This window comes from Nesoenas mayeri (genome assembly GCF_963082525.1).
Source record: "Nesoenas mayeri genome assembly, chromosome: 27".
Lineage (NCBI taxonomy): Eukaryota > Metazoa > Chordata > Aves > Columbiformes > Columbidae > Nesoenas > Nesoenas mayeri.
The window spans coordinates 1384344-1401597 of NC_137555.1; the positions used below are offsets into that span (position 1 = coordinate 1384344).

General features: G+C 64.2%; 2 protein-coding genes across 8 annotated transcripts; both read left to right on the plus strand.

Annotated features, from left to right (window-relative positions):
• Positions 1–154: 154 nt before the first annotated feature.
• On the plus strand, positions 155–10125 carry DMTN (dematin actin binding protein). 2 transcript variants are annotated; one of them, XR_013923372.1, is made up of 17 exons: positions 155–413; positions 4168–4231; positions 4487–4543; positions 5058–5132; positions 5316–5471; positions 5598–5642; positions 5739–5847; positions 5939–5995; positions 6073–6225; positions 6316–6425; positions 6780–6885; positions 6978–7042; positions 7128–7176; positions 8252–8351; positions 8479–8538; positions 8621–8701; positions 8792–10125. XR_013923372.1 is itself a non-coding variant. In XM_080360154.1 (16 exons), exons 3-16 carry the CDS (start codon positions 4526–4528, stop codon positions 8903–8905), a joined length of 1224 nt encoding a protein of 407 aa, XP_080216280.1. In that variant the 5' UTR covers positions 156–413; positions 4168–4231; positions 4487–4525; the 3' UTR covers positions 8906–10125. The 2 variants fall into 2 exon arrangements, 1 of the variants encoding a protein (XP_080216280.1); XM_080360154.1 differs by lacking the exon at positions 8252–8351 and having other exon boundaries at positions 156–413; positions 8453–8538.
• Positions 10022–16704, plus strand: LOC308050160 (actin filament-associated protein 1-like 2). 6 transcript variants are annotated; one of them, XM_080360150.1, is made up of 17 exons: positions 12080–12573; positions 12724–12938; positions 13017–13091; positions 13198–13274; positions 13505–13595; positions 13670–13875; positions 13952–14131; positions 14318–14401; positions 14668–14761; positions 14847–15064; positions 15143–15273; positions 15365–15485; positions 15594–15690; positions 15854–15955; positions 16062–16222; positions 16312–16422; positions 16505–16704. In XM_080360150.1, exons 1-17 carry the CDS (start codon positions 12419–12421, stop codon positions 16529–16531), a joined length of 2145 nt encoding a protein of 714 aa, XP_080216276.1. In that variant the 5' UTR covers positions 12080–12418; the 3' UTR covers positions 16532–16704. The 6 variants fall into 6 exon arrangements, with proteins under 6 accessions (XP_080216279.1, XP_080216277.1, XP_080216278.1 ...); XM_080360153.1 differs by lacking the exon at positions 12080–12573 and adding an exon at positions 10022–10111 and having other exon boundaries at positions 12810–12938; positions 14847–15273; XM_080360151.1 differs by adding an exon at positions 10249–10370 and having other exon boundaries at positions 12508–12938; positions 14847–15273.
• Positions 16705–17254: the final 550 nt, after the last annotated feature.

Sequence of the window (17254 nt, forward strand, 5' to 3'; positions counted from 1 at the left end):
AATACTGCTTCGTCATGATGCCGGCTAATTCTCCTCTTGTTCCGAAAGAGCCTGAGCCAGCAGCAGAGGTGGGGAGAGGCGAGTGGCAACCCCCCCCCGCCCCCCACGCACCCACCCACGCACCCACCCACCCACGCACGCCCTCCCCGGCGCTCAGCACCGGTTATCGGTGCGGCAGGCGGCACAGCGCGGTGCTGGGGCTGGGAGATAGGGCTCGCACGGCCGCTCGCACCATCGCCCGCTCGCCCGCACGCTCTCGGATGCGCGCTGCGGCGCGGCGGCTCGGCCGTGGCCACGGCACAGGGCCTGGGAGCCCACGGGGTGGTTGGGTGGCCAAGCGAGAGGAGGAGGACAGAGGGGTCCCCCCCAAAAAGCTGCCCACAGCTGGAGGTATGCGGTGTTCCCGGCATTAGGTGAGTGGCCGCGGGTCTCGGTGGGGAGACGGGAGGGAGGTGGCCAGGGGGGGCCTGGGGGGGGCGGTTTGTCGGTGTCGGTGTCTTTGCTTTCCCGTCGCTTTTCGGTGTCGCTGCTCCCCCTCCTTTGGTGTACCACTCATCCTGAGGAGTGGGGACAGCCCCATAGCTTGTCCCCTGTCCTCTCCGGGGATGCACTGTGCCCCCTCCCCACGCCTGGCCGTGCAAAGCCAGCTGCCCTTGCCGGGGGGGGCCGCGGGGACAGGAAGGGCGGTGACCCAAGGCGGGGACTTGGGGACACGCGCTTCATCACTAAGGGGGGAATAACCCCTCCCGGGGGCTCCCCGCTGCGTCCCCTCCGTGGCAGCACCCCCACTTCACCCCCCAACCCCCCCGGGACACCCCCCCGTCAGAGCAGGGACAAGGGATGAGACCATTCCCAGTGGAGGGAGTTTGGGGGGGTCTCAGCGCCGTTGCTGGGGGGGCACCTCCATCCCGCACCCCCTAGTGCAGGCTGTGCTGGGTTTGATGTTCCCTGTGTGTATCATGATGGGGCTGTGGCAGTCGGGGTGTCACCGTGTCACGGGGTTTTGGACCCCCCCAACCCATCCAGCCCCACTGATGCTGCACTGAAGGGGCTGAGCTCCCATCACCCACCGCCGTGGGGCAGTGGGGGGAAACTGGGGTGCAAAGCTCAAACCCCAACATCTTTGAGCTATTTCCTTAGGGTGGGGGGGGACCAGCTCCTGGCCGTGGGTGTGCAGGGCCGGTGGTCAAGCAGGGCTAAGCCCAGGTAGCCCTGGGCCACCAGCTGCCACATCGACCCCAGGGACCCCCCGGCCACATCCCAGTGTCTTCCCAGGTGGGTGGGACCCCTCACCGCAAGATGCTCAATGCAGGGCACCCCATGGGGCAGTCCCAAGGGCTGGCAGAGCTGGGGGGCTCATCAGGGACCAAGGGGCATCACCAGCCCCACACCAGGAGCCCCTGGGGGCCGCGGCCTCCTCACACACCCCCAGCGGGTCCCTCCGTGTGCGGGATGAGCAGGCTAATCCCATTTTAATCCCAGATTACGTGCCACGTGAGCCGCTGCCCGAGGCGGGCTGCAGCGTGGCCATCGGGGCCGTGCAGGGCAGGGGGGCCAGGGATAGACCCCCCCCAATCCAGGAGCTTTAGGGTGAGAACCATGCATCCCTGCTCTAAACTGGTTGGGGGTCCCAGCATCCTAGCAGGGCTGGGGACCAGGAGAGCAGCTGGGCTGGCCCAGATTCCTTGGGTGGGAGGAACTGAGCAGCTGGAGGAGGTGACAATGTCCCCTTCATCTCCTTCTGGATGGGGTGGGCGTGTTGCTGTGATCCCCTCAGCCAGGGAAACTGAGGCACAAAGCATCCTGGTGTTCGCAGGAGGGGAGATGGGCAGGGTGCACCCTCCACCCTAGGGGATGGAAAAATCCCAGGGGCCAGGCACTGGTGGCTTTTAAGGCCACTGAGATGTCCCCATGCAGTGGCACGGAAGCAATGGGCTGTCAATAGCCAAAGGGTCGCTCCCCTCTGCCGAGCGATGCTCCGGTGGGGAGGGAAAGGGCGATAAAAAGCAGGACAAAGGAGGAACTGGACACCGGCGAGACGCGGGTCGGGGACCCACGTGCTCCCCGCCGCGATCGAGTTGCCGGTGGGGCCCTCGTGTGCCTCGGTGTCCCCCGGCGAGGCGGGCAGGATGCTCGGTGCCTCTCCCGTGGTGTGTTTGTTTGGGGTTTGCTGCAGGAGGAGGAGGAGGCCAGGGCTGGGCTGGGAAGCACCGGACGCCGTTCCCAGGGCTGGCGGGAACCGTCTGTTCAGGGAACTTGTGACCCCACCATGTCCCCCCCGCCCTGACGCTGGCAGGGAGCCGGGGCAGCTGCGGGAGCATCGGGGTGTCCGTGCCCAGCAGCATTGCAAGGGCAAGGGGTGAGGAGGAGGGAGAGGGGAGGAAGGCTGGGGGTCCCTGCCCATGTCCCCCCCCCAGGACGAGGGGGTTTGTGCAGCCTGGCCCCTGGCCCGGGCGCTGATGGCTTTGGCGGCTGCGAAAAGTCAAATCCGGATTTCCTCGGGGTGGGGAGGAGGGAACCGGCCTCTTCCCGCTGCAGCGGCAGCAGCTCTCCCCGCGGCCCCCCCGGGATGTGCTGTGCAGGGGGGGCTGGCACCCCCACAACCCAGCGAGCCCCCACCGGCACGTAGTCTGTCTGTCTGTCCATCCCTCCCTCCATCGCTCTGTTTCCCCTGCATCCCTGCCCAGCATCTCTCCTGGCTCCAGCAAAGCACTGCAGGTACCTGGAGCACCGCCCTGGGAGGGGGGCACGGTGTTACCCCCCCTTGCCCCCCTCTCCCTCACCCTTCTGGCCAGGAAAATCCCAAACACACATCAGGGTGCCCTTATCTCGGGGAGCAAGGGGGAGCGTGCGGGGGACCTGCCAGCGAGGGCTGCGGGGAGATTGGAGGTTGCCATGGGCAGAGAAGCTGCCATCGGGGCGGTGGCTCCCTGGCTGCACCAGATAAGGTGTCCCCGTATCCCCAAGACGGGAGGGCGACTGTTCCTGGGCTGGTTGTGCAGTCCTGACACCCCTCGCCAGCCCTTTTGGCTGCATCGCGGTGTTTCTCCGCACCCCCGGCTCGGGCTTGTTTTCCTTCCCCGCCGGCATCCGCATCCACCCGTCCCCGCACCCACCCTCCCGCCGGCCTCTGTGCTGCCTCTGCCTCCTGCTCTTTGCCATCTCATCCATCTGCTGGCTGCCACCGCTGCTGCTGCCACCGCGTCCCCACCGCTTGTCCCCGGCCCCCCCGAGCCCTATGGGGTGCAAGCCGCAGGCGGGGGGGCTGCCCTGGCTCTGCCTCTGGAAAGTCTGAGCTCATGGGTGCCCAGAGATCGCCCGGACAAAGCTGCTTTGTGCCGCGCTCTGTGTCGATCTGGGGGTGTCTGTCCCACCAGCACTGGGTTCTTCAGACCCCTGGGAGGTGCTGGGGATGAGTGTGAGTAGATCAGGGCCCCCGCAGCAGCAAAGTGGGGGGTTATTTGTGTCTAAGTGGTCTCAAAGGCTCAAGGCTCCAGGCTGGAGCTGCTGGCAGAGCATCCTTGTCCCTGCTTGACCCTCGGAGGAGCAAACCGAGGGCTGGACGTTGTGCCGGCAGCTGGAGGATGCTCTGGTCCTTCTCCATCCCTGCATCCCACGGGGATGGGCTCTGCACCCACACTGGAGCCGTGGGGCTGGGGGACAGCAGGACTGGGTGTCCCCAGGGCAGGTGACATCTCCCCAGCCCCACGCACAGGCTTCCTGGGGGCAGGTGGCTTTGAGTTTGGAGGGCTCTGGCTCTGGGTGGTTGTTGCACGAGTTTTTAACCCAACACCCTCCCCTCTGAAAGGAGAAGTTTGGAGGAGAATGGGGAATTTTCCCCTTTGTGTAGGGGCATTGTGGGCTTTAAAGCGCAGGGAGGGCTCAGTCCCGGGGGGCTGCGGGGCAGGGGCTGAGCACAGCACCCCCGTCCTGCTGCCGCTGGAGCCTTCTCGAGCAGCGGACAAAGAGCTTCATTACCTCTGCTCGTTTGGCAGCGCTCGTCAGCAGCCGCCGGGCAGCGGGGCCAGCACGGGCAGGGAGGTGGGCAGCGGGACGGGGGAGTTGCAGGGACAGCGGGAGGACAAGGCTGAGCTCCACACCGCTGTCACCCTCGCTGTCACCCTCGCTGTCACCCTCACTGTCACCTCTCTCTCGTCTCCATCACAGAGGCAGCACCCGAGCCCCAGCGCGGCGTTAGAACCCAGAGGGATGTGGAGCCACAGAGGCAGCGGTGAGTGGGGGTCCAGTGTGTCCCAGTTCATCTGCCCTGCCCCAGGGGTGACATGGAGCCATTCGGCCACCCTGGGGACAGTGACATCCCCTGGAAAGCCTGTCCTGCTGCCAGCACGTTAATATTTGGCAGTGGGGCTGTACCAGCCTTGTGCTGCATTAGGGTCCAGGGTGGGGGGCTGCTGGGCTCAGCAGGGCTGGTGGGGAGCATGGGTGTCACCCCAGGTGCCCCAAAACCCCTGCTGTCCCCATGCAGGACCCTGTGACTGACACAGCCCCGCCAGCCCACAGCTGAATGGAAAGACTGCAGAAGGTAAGTGGGGGCATGAGTGGGGTGCTGGGGGGCTGCGAGTGGGTGCTGGGGTGGGCAGGGTGCTGGGGACATGGGGTGGTGAGGCTGGTGGCCAAGGACAAGGGCTGGTGGCCAAGGACAGGGATTGGTGGCCAAGGGCATCACCAGCAGAGTCACATCGGGATGCTGCTAGCAGGGCCCTGCCTTCCTCCTCCTCCTCCTCCTCCTCCTCCTCCTCCTCCTCCGCCAGCCCAGCCTGGCAGCACCATCTAGTGGCAACACGTCCTGGCCAAGCCACAGTCACCTCCCTGGTGTCCCTTGGCCTGAACCCCGACGCTGGAGCAAAGGAGACCCCAGCACCCATCCTGAAATCCCACCATCCCCAAGGGTGTTCCACCTGGGCACACTGAGGTCCATGGGGCACAGGGGTGTCCCCAAGTCCCCCAGCCATGCACTGGGGTCCTGACCATGACCCTGAGCCCCTTCCCAGGCTGGCCATGCCAAGGTCTGCCAAAATCTGCCCTTTTCCTTCCAGCAACCACTGACCTCCCCTGGGAGCGTCTGTTCTTCCCGCGGCTCCAGCGTCCCGGGATCGCCCTCCAGCATTGTGGTAAGTGGTCCCTTGTGTCTCCCCACCACGTCCCTCCATCCGTGGGGTCAGTGTGTGCCTCCCCAAACCCTCTCCATCATTATAGAGGGGCCACAGAGGATGCCAGCCCCAGGGAAGCCCTCCCTGTTCCCCAGTGTTCCCTTTCTGCACCCCGAAAATAAAGATGCTTTTCCTTCGTTCCAGGCTAAGATGGACAACGAGGTTCTGGGCTACAAGGACCTGGCTGCCATCCCCAAGGACAAGGCGATCCTGGACATCGAGCGCCCCGACTTGATGATCTACGAACCCCATTTCACCTATTCGCTCATGGAGCACGTGGAGCTGCCCCGCAGCCGAGAGGTGAGGGAGCCCTGGGGCCACCCTGCTTGATTTTGGGGGGGATGGTGGGAGGAACCCCCCCAGACAGAGGGTTCCTTGAGGGCAGATGTGTGGCTGCTGGAATAAATTCCTTCTTGCCCTTTGCAGCGCTCCCTGTCTCCCAAATCCATCTCTCCTCCTCCGTCTCCAGAGGTGAGTACCGACAGCTCTGGGATGCAGGCGGGGGCTCTGATTGGGGGGGGTGATGCCGAATTACCGGGGTCTCACTATCCCCCCCCTTGCCTGTAGGTGATCCGGGAGTGGCTGGAGAGCCGGACCCCCGGCACTGCCCCCCATCCCACCCCTCGCCAGGGCAGCAGCTCAACCCGCAGCAGCGTCCAGCACTTCCACCGACCCGGTACAGCACCCCCAGCTTCCCAGCATGGGGGGGTCCAGCAAACACCTTCCCAGAGCCATATTCCCAGCCCCAAATCCCCTTTTCCTTGCAGAGACCGACACAACGGAGCTCAACATCTACAAGAAGCCCCCGATCTACAGGCAGAAAGGTGAGCGGGGCGGGGTCTGTCCCATGGGATGGGGCACCCCAGGGCGCTGCCTCACCCCCCCACCCCGTGCCCCACAGACCATCACCCCGGTGCCCACCATGGGAAGCATCTCATCGAGGACTTGATCATCGAATCCTCCAAGTTCCCGGCGGCGCAGCCCCCAGACCCAAACCAACCCGCTAAGATTGAGACCGACTACTGGCCGTGCCCCCCCTCGCTGGCCGTCGTGGGTAGGTGGGCAACAGGGGCTGAGCTGCACGGGGGGTCTATTCCCCCCAGAGACCCCACAGCAGATAAGACGTTCCTTTTTGTCCCCCCAGAGACGGAGTGGAGAAGGCGAATGGCCTCCAAGAGAGGGGAGGAGGAGGAGGAGGATCTGACGGAGGAGATGAAGAACCTGCGGGAGCTCCAGAGGCAGGAGCTGAGCAAGGTGAGGGGTAGAGAGGGCAGGTGGGCGCCCTCCTCCAGTCAGGCTTTAACTACAAAACGTTGCCTTATTTTGGTGGCTTTTGATTTGAAGCGCAGAGAATACATTGAAAATTCCACTGTTTCAAATCCTTTCCGTTTTCCAACACATAACCTTTTATTTGAATTTTCTCCTTGGAGGACTAGTACTGCCAATTTTTATTATCAAACCATTAAAATATTAACATTCCAGAAGACAGAATCAATGCTTTCACTAATAACAGAGATTTTCCTATAGTAGAATGCCTTGTTTTTAAGATCTCATAAAGCTGATACACAAGATATATTGATTCCCCTACCCATGTCCCTTTGTGTCCAGATCACCTCCAACCTCGGGAAGCTGATCCTGAAGGAGGAGATGGAGAAATCTCTCCCCATCCGGAGAAAAACCCGCTCGCTGCCGGACCGGACGCCCTTCCACACGTGTACGTGGGATGCTCTTCCCAAATCGCATCGTCCCCCTTCTCTAACCAGTGGCTTTGGCTGCCTGCACCCCTGACCGTCTGTTCTCTTGCAGCTCTGCACATGGGCAGCTACAAGAGCTCCTCGCTGCCCACCTCTGGCAGGAGCACCCTCACCCGGGTGAGTGGGCAGGCCAGGGCCACACGGCCTGGGATGGGGACTGGGGGTGACAGCATCCTGATGCTGTCCCCTTGTCCCCTTGCAGCTGCAGTCGGCAGAGTTCAGCTCGGCAGGCAGCGAGAAGAGCAGTCCGGGTGAGCATCAGCCCATGGGGTGGGGATGGGGGGGTGTCCCCAGGGATGGGGGATATCCCCAAGGATGGAGGATGTCCCCAAGGATGGAGGATGCAGGGGTGTCCCCAGGGATGGGGGATGTCCCCAGGGATGGGGGATGTCCCCAAGGATGGGGGATGCAGGGGTGTCCCCAGGGATGGGGGATGTCCCCAGGGATGGGGAATGTCCCCAGGGATGGGGCATGTCCCCAGGGATGGGGGATGCAGGGGTGTCCCCAGGGATGGGGGATGGAGGGGTGTTCCCAGGGGTTGCAGGGGTGTTCCCCAGGGATGGGGGATGTCCCCAAGGATGAGGGATGCAGAGTTGTCCCTAGGGATGGGGGATGCAGGGGTGTTCCCCAGGGATGGGGAATGTCCCCAAGGATGAGGGATGCAGAGGTGTCCCTAGGAATGGGGGATGGAGGGGTGTTCCCCAGGAATGGGGGATGTCCCCAGGGATAGGCAATGTCCCCAGGGATGGGGGGTATAGGGGTGTCCCCAGGGATGGGGGATGGAGGGGTGTTCCCCAGGGATGGGGAATGTCCCCAAGGATGAGGGATGCAGAGGTGTCCCTAGGAATGGGGGATGGAGGGGTGTTCCCCAGGAATGGGGGATGTCCCCAGGGATAGGCAATGTCCCCAGGGATGGGGGGTATAGGGGTGTCCCCAGGGATGGGGGATGGAGGGGTGTTCCCCAGGAATGGGGAATGTCCCCAAGGATGAGGGATGCAGAGGTGTCCCCAGGGATGGGGGGTGCAGGGGTATTCCCAAGGATGGAGATGTCCCCAGGGATAGGCAATGTCCCCAGGGATGGGGGGGAATAGGGGTGTCTCCAGGGGATGGGGGATGTCCCCAAAGATGGAGGATGCTGGGATGTCCCCAGGGATGCGGGATGCAGTGGTGTCCCCAGGGATGGGCAGTGTCCCCAGGGATGGAGGATGCTTGGGTCAAGCTTGGGCTAAGCAGAGGGTGGAAAACCACCTCTCGGGGCTTGTCATCATCTAGGGGAGGACAGCGGGGGTTCCCCAGGGCTGAGCCCTGCTCCTCTCTCTTTTCCAGGCCTGCAGGTAAGCGCTTGTCTGGCTGCCGGTGCGGAGACCCAGCGAGAGGGTGATGTACAGGGTGGGGACAATGGAGACACCTCTGTGATGAGCTGGAGGTGGGAAGGTGGATGTGCTGCACCCCCAAGCTGGAGCCCATCACCTTGGCTTTGGTTCGGGAGAGAGAGGGCAGCGCTTTGGGGACATGGGAGGGTCACAGCTGATGTCAGCCTTTGTCCCCCCCAGAACGGCCAGCGCGGGCGCATGGACAGAGGGAACTCCCTGCCCAGCATGTTGGAGCAAAAGGTGAGCGGTCTGGGAGGGGGCCAGGGCAGGGATGGGGGGGCTGTGGAGAGGGTTTTACAACCTCCCTGACCCCCCCTTGCAGATCTACCCCTATGAAATGCTGATGGTGACGAACCGCGGCCGTGTGAAGCTGCCGCCCGGCGTGGACAGGACCAGGCTGGAGGTAGGGGCTGAACCGGCATTTTGGGGAGGCAGAGAGCACAGAATGGGGAAACCCATCACCCCATCACCCTCCTCTCCCCGCCCCCCACAGCGACACCTCTCCCCTGAGGATTTCCTGCGGGTTTTCGAGATGCCCCCCGAGGAGTTCGGCAAGCTGGCCCTGTGGAAGCGCAACGAGCTGAAGAAGAAAGCCTTCCTCTTCTGAGCCCGCCGAGCTCGCCCCGTGTCGCCGTGTAACCGCTTTAGGGCTCTCAGCCGGTTTTTACTAGGACCCCCCCCTTCCCCTCTGACCCAGCCCCCCCCGGCTCTGCCCCCCCACCTCGCTCCTCCTGCGGGAAAAGGGCTCGGGGGGCTCAAACTGCCCCTGCCGCCGGGTTTGCAGGGGGCCATGGGGCTGGGGACAGACCCTGCGGCGGGGCAGGGACGGTTCAGCTGGGAGGGGAAGGTGTGGGGGGGTCTCTGTGCTTTGTGCCCCCCCTCTTTGCCTGAGGATGCTGGCAGGGGCAGTGCCTGGCTCTGCTTTTGGTGGCTGGGAGTGTGTTGGCTTCGTTGTGTGGTCAGTGGGATGGCTTTTCTCCTCCCTGGGGGGCGGCTGCCCCTGGGTGTCCCCCCAGGTGCCCCTCTGCCCCCCCCACACCTTCACCCCACGAATTGGGAAGATCCTGGGGACCCACTCACTGCCAGACTGATGCTCTCCCAGCAAAGCCAGGCTGCCATCCCACCTTGCCCCCCTCCAGCCCCCCACTTTTAACATCCCCCCTGGTCCCTCCTGTGCCAACAGCGATGGGCACAGGGACACGGACACTGCCAAAACCTGCCCGGCACCGGGCTGGCGGAGGGCAGGGCTGGGATGCTGCTGAGACGGAGCATCGCGGGATGGGGCAGGGTGGCCGGGGGTGTCTCTCCTGCTGCAGACACCCCCGCAGCGGGGTGATGCATTGGGGGGAATGCAGCAGGGCCATGGGGCACAAAGGAGCCGGGCACGGTTCGGTGGGCACTGAGGTCTGGCCCCCTGGCCGTGCAGGCAGGGCTCAGCACCTTCCCTTCTCTCACACCTCTCCCATCCCCTCCTCGGGCACATGTTTTGGGCAGGACCCTTCTGTCCCCGCACCCCTCGTCCCCCCCACGCTCCCCGGTTTCTGTTTCCAGCCACTTTCCAGCCGCTAGACCTTGTTGGGATGTAAAGAATGTAATTTATCGGGAAATCACTGGCCCATACTTGCCTTTCACTGCTACTCGACAAACGACATATCTATAAATATATATAAAAATATGGGTTGTTTTCTGACTGGACTACAGTGATTCACTTTCTCTGTTTTTTTGTTTTATTTTGTTTTGTTTGTTATAGTTTTATTTTATTTGCTGGTGTCGGAGAATCCGCGTGAGAGTGATTTTTTGCTTACAATTAAAGGTGAAATGGCTTTACCCCGGCTCCGCTGCTTTTCCTTTCCCACTCAGTCCCGCCCCCCCCCGCCCCGGCCCCAGGTCCCTGCAGATGGCGATGGTGCTCCGAGGAGGATGAGGAGCCCTTCCCCGCCTTCCTCCCCCCCACGCCCCTCGCTGGGGGCCCGCGGGGCGGGTGCGAACCGAGCCGAGCCGGGCCGGGCCAGCGCTGCCCCGGTCCCGGGGCCGGTCCCGCCGCCATGTGAGCGCCATGGCCCGGCAGAGAGGTACGGGGGTGCAAAAAGGGGGTGCAAGGCTGGGTGTGGGGGGGCGGTACAAGGCTGCAAAAGGGCGGGGGTGCCCACGGGAGAGTGAGGAGGGTGTGGGTGCTTGCAAAGGGGGTGTGGGAGGGAAAAGGGGGTGCGGCACGGTGCGAAAAGCGGGGAGCGAGGTGGGGGGGGGCGGGATGGGAAGGGGTGCAAGGGATGAGGTGGGGGTGTCAGGGTTTGGGGTATCAGTGCAGGGACGGGGTGTTTGGGAGCCATTGAGCACTGTGCATGGTGTGGGGTACCGGGGCTTCCCCCAGCGCCCTCCCTGGGGCAATTTGGGGGTGCAGCAGCCCCGAGGGGAGCACCCCCGCCCTGTGGCCGTGGCCCAGAGCCTCCCCGCAGTGACGGGTCACGCTGCGGCCACCAGCAGCTCCAGGCTCGGGGCGGCCTCCAGCTTTTTCTGAGTCATCCCATGCTGGGCGAGAGCCGCCCCGAGCGCTGGAGGGGGGGCCCCGAGATACTGCCCCCTCCACCTTGCACCCCACGAGGCAGCAGGACTCTAGTCCCTCATTGCACAAACACACGTGGCTGTGGAGTAGACGTGCCAGCCCCCAACCCTCCGGGTGCTGGCATCACCCACAGCATCCCTTGGGCACCCCTTGGGCACCCCTTGGGCACCCCGCTCCTTCCTCCTCCTCCCCCGAGGATGAGGATGGGTCTGGGCTGTCCTGTGGGAGCAGGGCACTTTGCTAGGAGACCGCTGTATGTTTGGGGGGCGTTTTCCTCCCGCCCTGGAGACTGGGGCAGCTGTTTTTCATCTGGGCTGCCTTTCCCTTGGCCCTGGCAGCTGGTGTGGCCTCAGGGGCGAGGGAGACAGTGTAGACAACCGGGCACCCCCAAAACACGGTTCCCTGCCCCACCGAGGGCATAAGGGCCAGCTGGGGGGAGCACAATGGGGAGGATGCATCGAGGGCTGGCGGGGGGAGAGTGGATGGAGATGTCATTGCCGAGGAATTCAGCCTGGGCGGAGGAGAGAAGGGGAGGGAGAAGAGCCAGGCACACCAGGCACGGGGGCCAGGCCCTGTGGCCCCCCCTCAAGCTCATGCCCTGCCCGCGTGTCCCTTCCGTCAGCCCCAGCCCCCAAACCACCCCCCCAGGGAGCTGGTCTCCCCTTCCCTTCCCTGGTTTCCAGGGAAATCCAGATGTTTGGGCGCAGCTCCGGCATTGCTCAGCCTCGCTGCCCTGCCAGATGTTTCCTCTCCCCCCGGGCAGGGGTGTGTGCTCCCCAGCCAGGGACACCGAGGAGGGGGGACGGTGCTCCCCCCTTGCCAGCATCACTGCAGGGGCTTCTTCTATGTCCCCTGTAATACACTTGGAACCAGTGGGCTCCTTCCCCTGCCTGCCCTCGCCTCCCCTGGGGGCTGCCGCTGGTTTTGGGGGTGTGTTACACCCCCGCCAGCCCATAGCGATGCGGGATGCAGGGCATGGGGACACCGGAGTCACCTGGGGAGCCACGGGGCAGCGTCGCAGCCGGTGTTTCTCCAGTGGGGGTGTCCCTCTTCCAAATGGCAGGAGGGTGGGAGGCTGGTGGGGGAGGCAGTGGGTTTCGACAGCGGGTCTGCGATGTTTCATCCCAGCTGGGAGCAGGGAGTGGAGCCCGGAGTGCCGGAGCAGAGCGACGCAAACCACTTCCAGATGCACAGCAGAAGGAGCTGGGGGGAGGCGGGCAGTGACCCGGGGGGACCGGGGGCATCTGCCTGCTCCTGTGGTGGCAGCCGGGGGTGCCCAGGATGAGGGGGCTCTGTAGCTGCAGGGTGAGGGGTGTGCGTGGTCCTGTTCTGCCTCCTGCTCCTCCAGCACAGCAGGGAACACCTGCACAGACCCAGAGTTGATGGGACCTTCTCTCTGTACCTGGAGCCCTCTGGGTCTCCCCCGTCTCTGGGGACCGCGGGATGGGGACAATGCTGTTCCATCCCACTGCAGGACCGAGGAGGCACAAAGCAGCTTCTTGTCCCATCCCATCCCTGGCACAGCGGGGTTGGGGTCCCCAGTCTGCCCTCGAGTGAATGCTCAGCATTTTCTTCATGCCCAGAGCAGCCTTCATCAGCTGCTCCCATGTGCTATACCTCTTCCTCCTCATCCTCCTCCTCCCCAGCATGGAGCAGCAGCACGTTGGGCTGCCCAGCGCATCCCCTCGCCCAACCGGGAACAAACCCGCTCTGTGAGTGCACACAGAGGGGCCTTCAGTCGTGCCCGTCCCCCCTCCTCATCCTCCCCCGGCACCCCAAGCCCATCAATAGCAGGATTGTGCGGAGCTGGGGCAGGTGCCTGGAGTGGGGGCACGGGGCACGTAACCCCTATGTCTGCTCAGCATTGGAGAGCCCCCCAGCCCTGCCCAGCATGGCAGGGGACGGGCACCCCTGGCAGGGTGCGGTGGCACGTCCCTGTCCCCTGCAGACCTGGACAAGCTGCTGTCGGACCTGCGGTCCTTCCTGCTCATCCTGGACCGGGAGAGCCTCAGCGCTGCGGCTCGGGCCAAGAAGAAGTCGGTGGCCGATCTCCTGTCGCGGCTGCAGAGCCCCTCGTGTGAGTGCGGGTCCGCGGGCGGGGGGACAGGATGGTCCTTGGTTGGTGCGGGGCTGTGACCGGGCGCTCCCCCCGCAGCAGAGGATGCAGAGTACATGATCATGCGCTGCCTCTCGCCCTCCCCGGGGACCCCGCAGGGCCAGGCCAGCCCAGGTGAGTCTCACGCTCTGATCCACACCCCGTCTCATCCTGCATGGCCGGGGGTGCCCGGCTCCTTGCTGACCCCACACATCACAGCCCATCCTGCTTTTCTCCCCAGGAACCAGGACGGGGGATGCAGCGGGAGGGAGAGCCTGTGAGTGCCACCCAGCCAGCACCCTGAGCCTGCACGGAGGGGTAAGGGGGCAGTGGATGGATGGGGGGTGCTGGGGGCTCGGGCAGGGGATGGAACAGGAGAAGGGGACCCTGTGGTCAGCCCTGTGCTGCAGCCTTGCTTGTAAAGGGATCTGGCTGGGCTGGGAGGTCCCTGTGCTGCTGCCAGCTCCAGGCAGAGCCCCCCAGCTCTGGGGAACCCCGTGAGGTTCACCCCAGGGGCAGCACTTTCAGAGCACCCCTTCCCTCCCCAGAGCAAGGTGCTGCGTGTCCCACCCTCCCCACCAGCCGACAGCTCCTATGAAGACGCCGAACCCCTCAGTTCCAGCAGATGCACCGGCTCCGGTGAGCAGCACCCCACCGTGCCCCCCCGCAGCACCCCCGTCCCCCCATCACTGTGACACCGTCCCGGCTCTCAGGCGGCACCGACACCGACAGCAGCCACTACGAGTCTTACGAGGAGGATGAGGATGGTGTGACCGACCGTGCCCACTACCTGCGGCGACCACCAGACGCCGAGCCCCCCGGCCCCCCCGAGGCGCAGCTCTGCGGGTTCCTCTGGAGGAAGCGCTGGCTGGGGCGGTGGGCGAAGCAGCTTTTCATTGTCCGGGAGCATGTGCTGCTGGTGAGAGGCTGGAGAAGGAGGGATGGAGGGGGGAGAAGGGTCCCCGAGCTCTGCTGACCCCCCTGTGTCTCCACAGGGCTTCAGGTGTGCTGCTGACCCCCAGCCCGTGCTGGAGCTGGACCTGCGCGGCTGCCGCATTGCCTACAAAGCCAAGCGCGGCAAGAAGATGCCACACGCCCTGAAGGTGACAGGGACGGCGGGTGAGATGCTGGTCATCGGCTTCCAGAGCCGGCAGCAGGCTGAGGACTGGAGGAAGGTTTGGAGGTGTTGCAGCCTGGCAGAGCTCTGCGTGGGCAGGAAAAATGGGGGCACAGCCGTGCTGGGGTGCTCCCAAGGTGGCTGAGGACGTTGCCATCTGTCCCCAGCTCCTCTCCCATCCTGGGGGTGCTGGAGCCCTGTTTGGTGGGGGAGCAGGAGCTGCAGCTCTCCCGTCTGTCTGCAGGTGATTGAAGAGGTGAGCAGCAATGCCCCGAGCGGGCTGGCAGCCATCAGTGTCCAAGCGTCACCCTCCACAAGGCTCAGCAGGGTAAGCCACTTGTCCCCCCCCCGCCCAGGACACCCAGGTGCATGGGAAAGGAGCTGCTGGGGGTGTCAAGAGTCCATCCCAATTCCCTGTTCTGCCGTCGCCCTTGGGTGATGCTGGGGAGGGTTGCACAAGGTTAACGGTTGGGCTCAATGACCTTGAGGGTCTCTTCCAACCAAAATGATTTTATGATCGCCTTGGGGTGGGGGTCAGCGTGCAGGGGGCTTAAAGCCTGGGGAGGATGGGTCTCTCTGGATCTCCATTCTCAGGCTGCCAGGTCCCAGCTTTGCAAGGAGGAGGAGGAGGATTGCTCGCAGCAGAGCGCTGCCCGCAGCCCCCGGCCCGGCGAGGATGCTAAAGGAGGTGCGGTGCGTTGGGGACCGGGCGAGGGGGTGTCCATGCACCCCGTGTCCCTGACGGGGTGTCCCTGACGGGGGTGTCCCCGCAGGGTTCCTGGCGGTGCGGCTGCGGGGCCGCTGGCAGCGGCTGTGGTGCGCGGTGCGGCAGGGAGCCCTGCGCATGTTCCCTGAGCCCGGCGCTGCCCAGCGCCCCGTCTGCACCCTGCGCCTGGACGGCTGCCAGGTCCACCCGGGGGCGGCCGTGGGCTCCCCCCAGCACCTCCGCATCCGCATTGCCCAGCGGGGCCGGGAGCTGGCCCTGCTGCAGGTGAGCAACCCCCGTGGCACCCCCGCATCCCTCGCCAAAGGGGGACCTGCTGAGCCCGGACCCCCTGTCCCACACCAGACCCGTTCGGATGAGGAGAGGGAAGCCTGGCTGAAGACCCTGCGGGCCAGGGGAGGAGAGGAGCCGGCCAGTGACAGCCCCTGCACTGACACCCCCAAGCTGGGCGATGCCAGCAGCTGCACCACTGCAGGGTAAGGAGATGCTGGCCAGGACATGGCCAGCTCCATCCCTCCCGCTTCACCGCAGGGCTGCGGGCAGGAATGAGACCCCTCCTGCTCGCAGGGGGCTGCTGCTGCGCCGTGTCCCAGCCCCCAACGCCTACATGGATGACCCGTTCAGGCAGCACCCGCCAGCCGAAGCCCCCAAGCATCTCTACTCCAACGTGGAGCGGCTGCAGCAGCTGGTAAGCACTGCTGATGCATCTTTCCCACCCCACACAACCCCCAGGGTGAGGAGGATGGGCTCCCACCATCCATTTGCCCACGGGCTTCTTCTGGGCTTCCCTCTGCAGCAGCAGAGCTTGGACCGAGCAGCGCACGGGCAGCGCAAGAGACCCGTGTCCGCGGTGCCCACCGGTGCCGGCAGCAGCGCCCTGCCCGCGCAGGCAGGTGAGCAGGGGCTGGGTGCTCCATCCAGGGGAGCAGCGGCGTCCCCACGTGCACCCCAGCCCCACATGCTGGGATGGAGTTTGCAGTGGCCGTGACCACGGTGTTGTGCTGTGATTCTGCTGCTGTTCCGCCTGAGCATCCTTCCTCTGCTCTTCACCCCCAGCATCAGCGGCAGCAATCCGGGGCAGGGATTTCTCCCGATCCCAACGCACCCTGACGCTGCCCGAGAGGAAAGGGACTCGGGATGGGCTGGATATCCTCATCGGTAGGACCGTAGAGGGGCTCTGCCTCTGTGCTGGGGGGTGCCTGGCTCTTTGCTGAGCAACCAGCGGGGTTGGGGGGTACCTGCAGTGTCCCCACTGTCCTTGCAGGGAAGAGAGCTTTCCCCAAGCTGGAGGAGAAGGTGGGGCAGCTGGAGAGGGCCTGCCGCGTGAAGGGCAGGCTGAAAGCCGGCTCCGAGATGAACCTGCTGGCCATCGGCAAGTCCCTGAAGGGCCACATCGCTGCCACCGCCAGCTCGGCTGGCTCCGAGGTGAGGGGGACACCGGGGCTGGGCCGGAGGGAGCATGAAGGGTTTGGGCAGGCAAGCATCACCCTCTTTCCACTCCGGTTTTCTGGCAGGGTTCGTTCCTCACGCCGCTGTTGAAGCGCACCATGTCGGCCAAGAGCGCCCTGAAGCCAACTCCATCCCCGGCCATCGTGGAGAAGGGCAGCGTGCTGCAGAAGAGAAAGGTGGGAGCTGCGCGGGGTGAGGGTGATTCGGGTACCACCGGGACACACGAGGGGTTGACCACCCATCTCGGCCCCTCTCCAGGAGTGGGAGATGAAGGCTGCAATGTGACCAGAGCTACAGCATCCCCGTGTCGGACCGGGCATCTCTCAGCAGAACGGGCTGCACGTGGATCGTGCAGGACCAGCCTGGTATCTGGGTTTTTTAACCATCAGTATCGATGCTACAACTACACACATCTATTTTTTATATCTATATCTATATTAAAATACATATAAACTCTCCGCCTGTGGGTTGCTGGTTTCTCTGGTGTGAGGGCTGGGGGGGTGACGAGCTCCTCATGGACTCGCTGCCTTCTTATCTGTCCTGGCAACTTGATTTTGGGGCACAGATTGCCCAGTTCCAACCTTGCAAGCCGTCAGCTCTGTACCCAGCAGCACTCCAGCCCCTCAGGGGACACCCATTTGCAGGGGTGGGTGCAGATGGACCCTGGAAGAGCAACTGAGGGGGACACACAGAGTGGGGGGGCTGCTTGGAGCATCTAATTGCACCTTCCCTGGAGTCAGCAGGACACGGGCTGGGCCCTGGGCTGTTTTCGGGCAGCTGTGTTTGTCTTGGCTTGGTTTTCATTGTAGGAACTTTGGGTTTGTTAAGGATTTAAAACAACAACAAAAATACACTGTAAAACTTGGCTTCTGTGGGGCTATGCTGCTGGAGAGGTGAACTGGGGGGGGTCTGTCCCCATCTCAGTGTGATGTATGGATGGGGGGTGATTGCAAGGGGTCTGTTCCCCCACCCCGTGCTCCCCCTCAGAGCAATTTTAGGGCTGAGGGA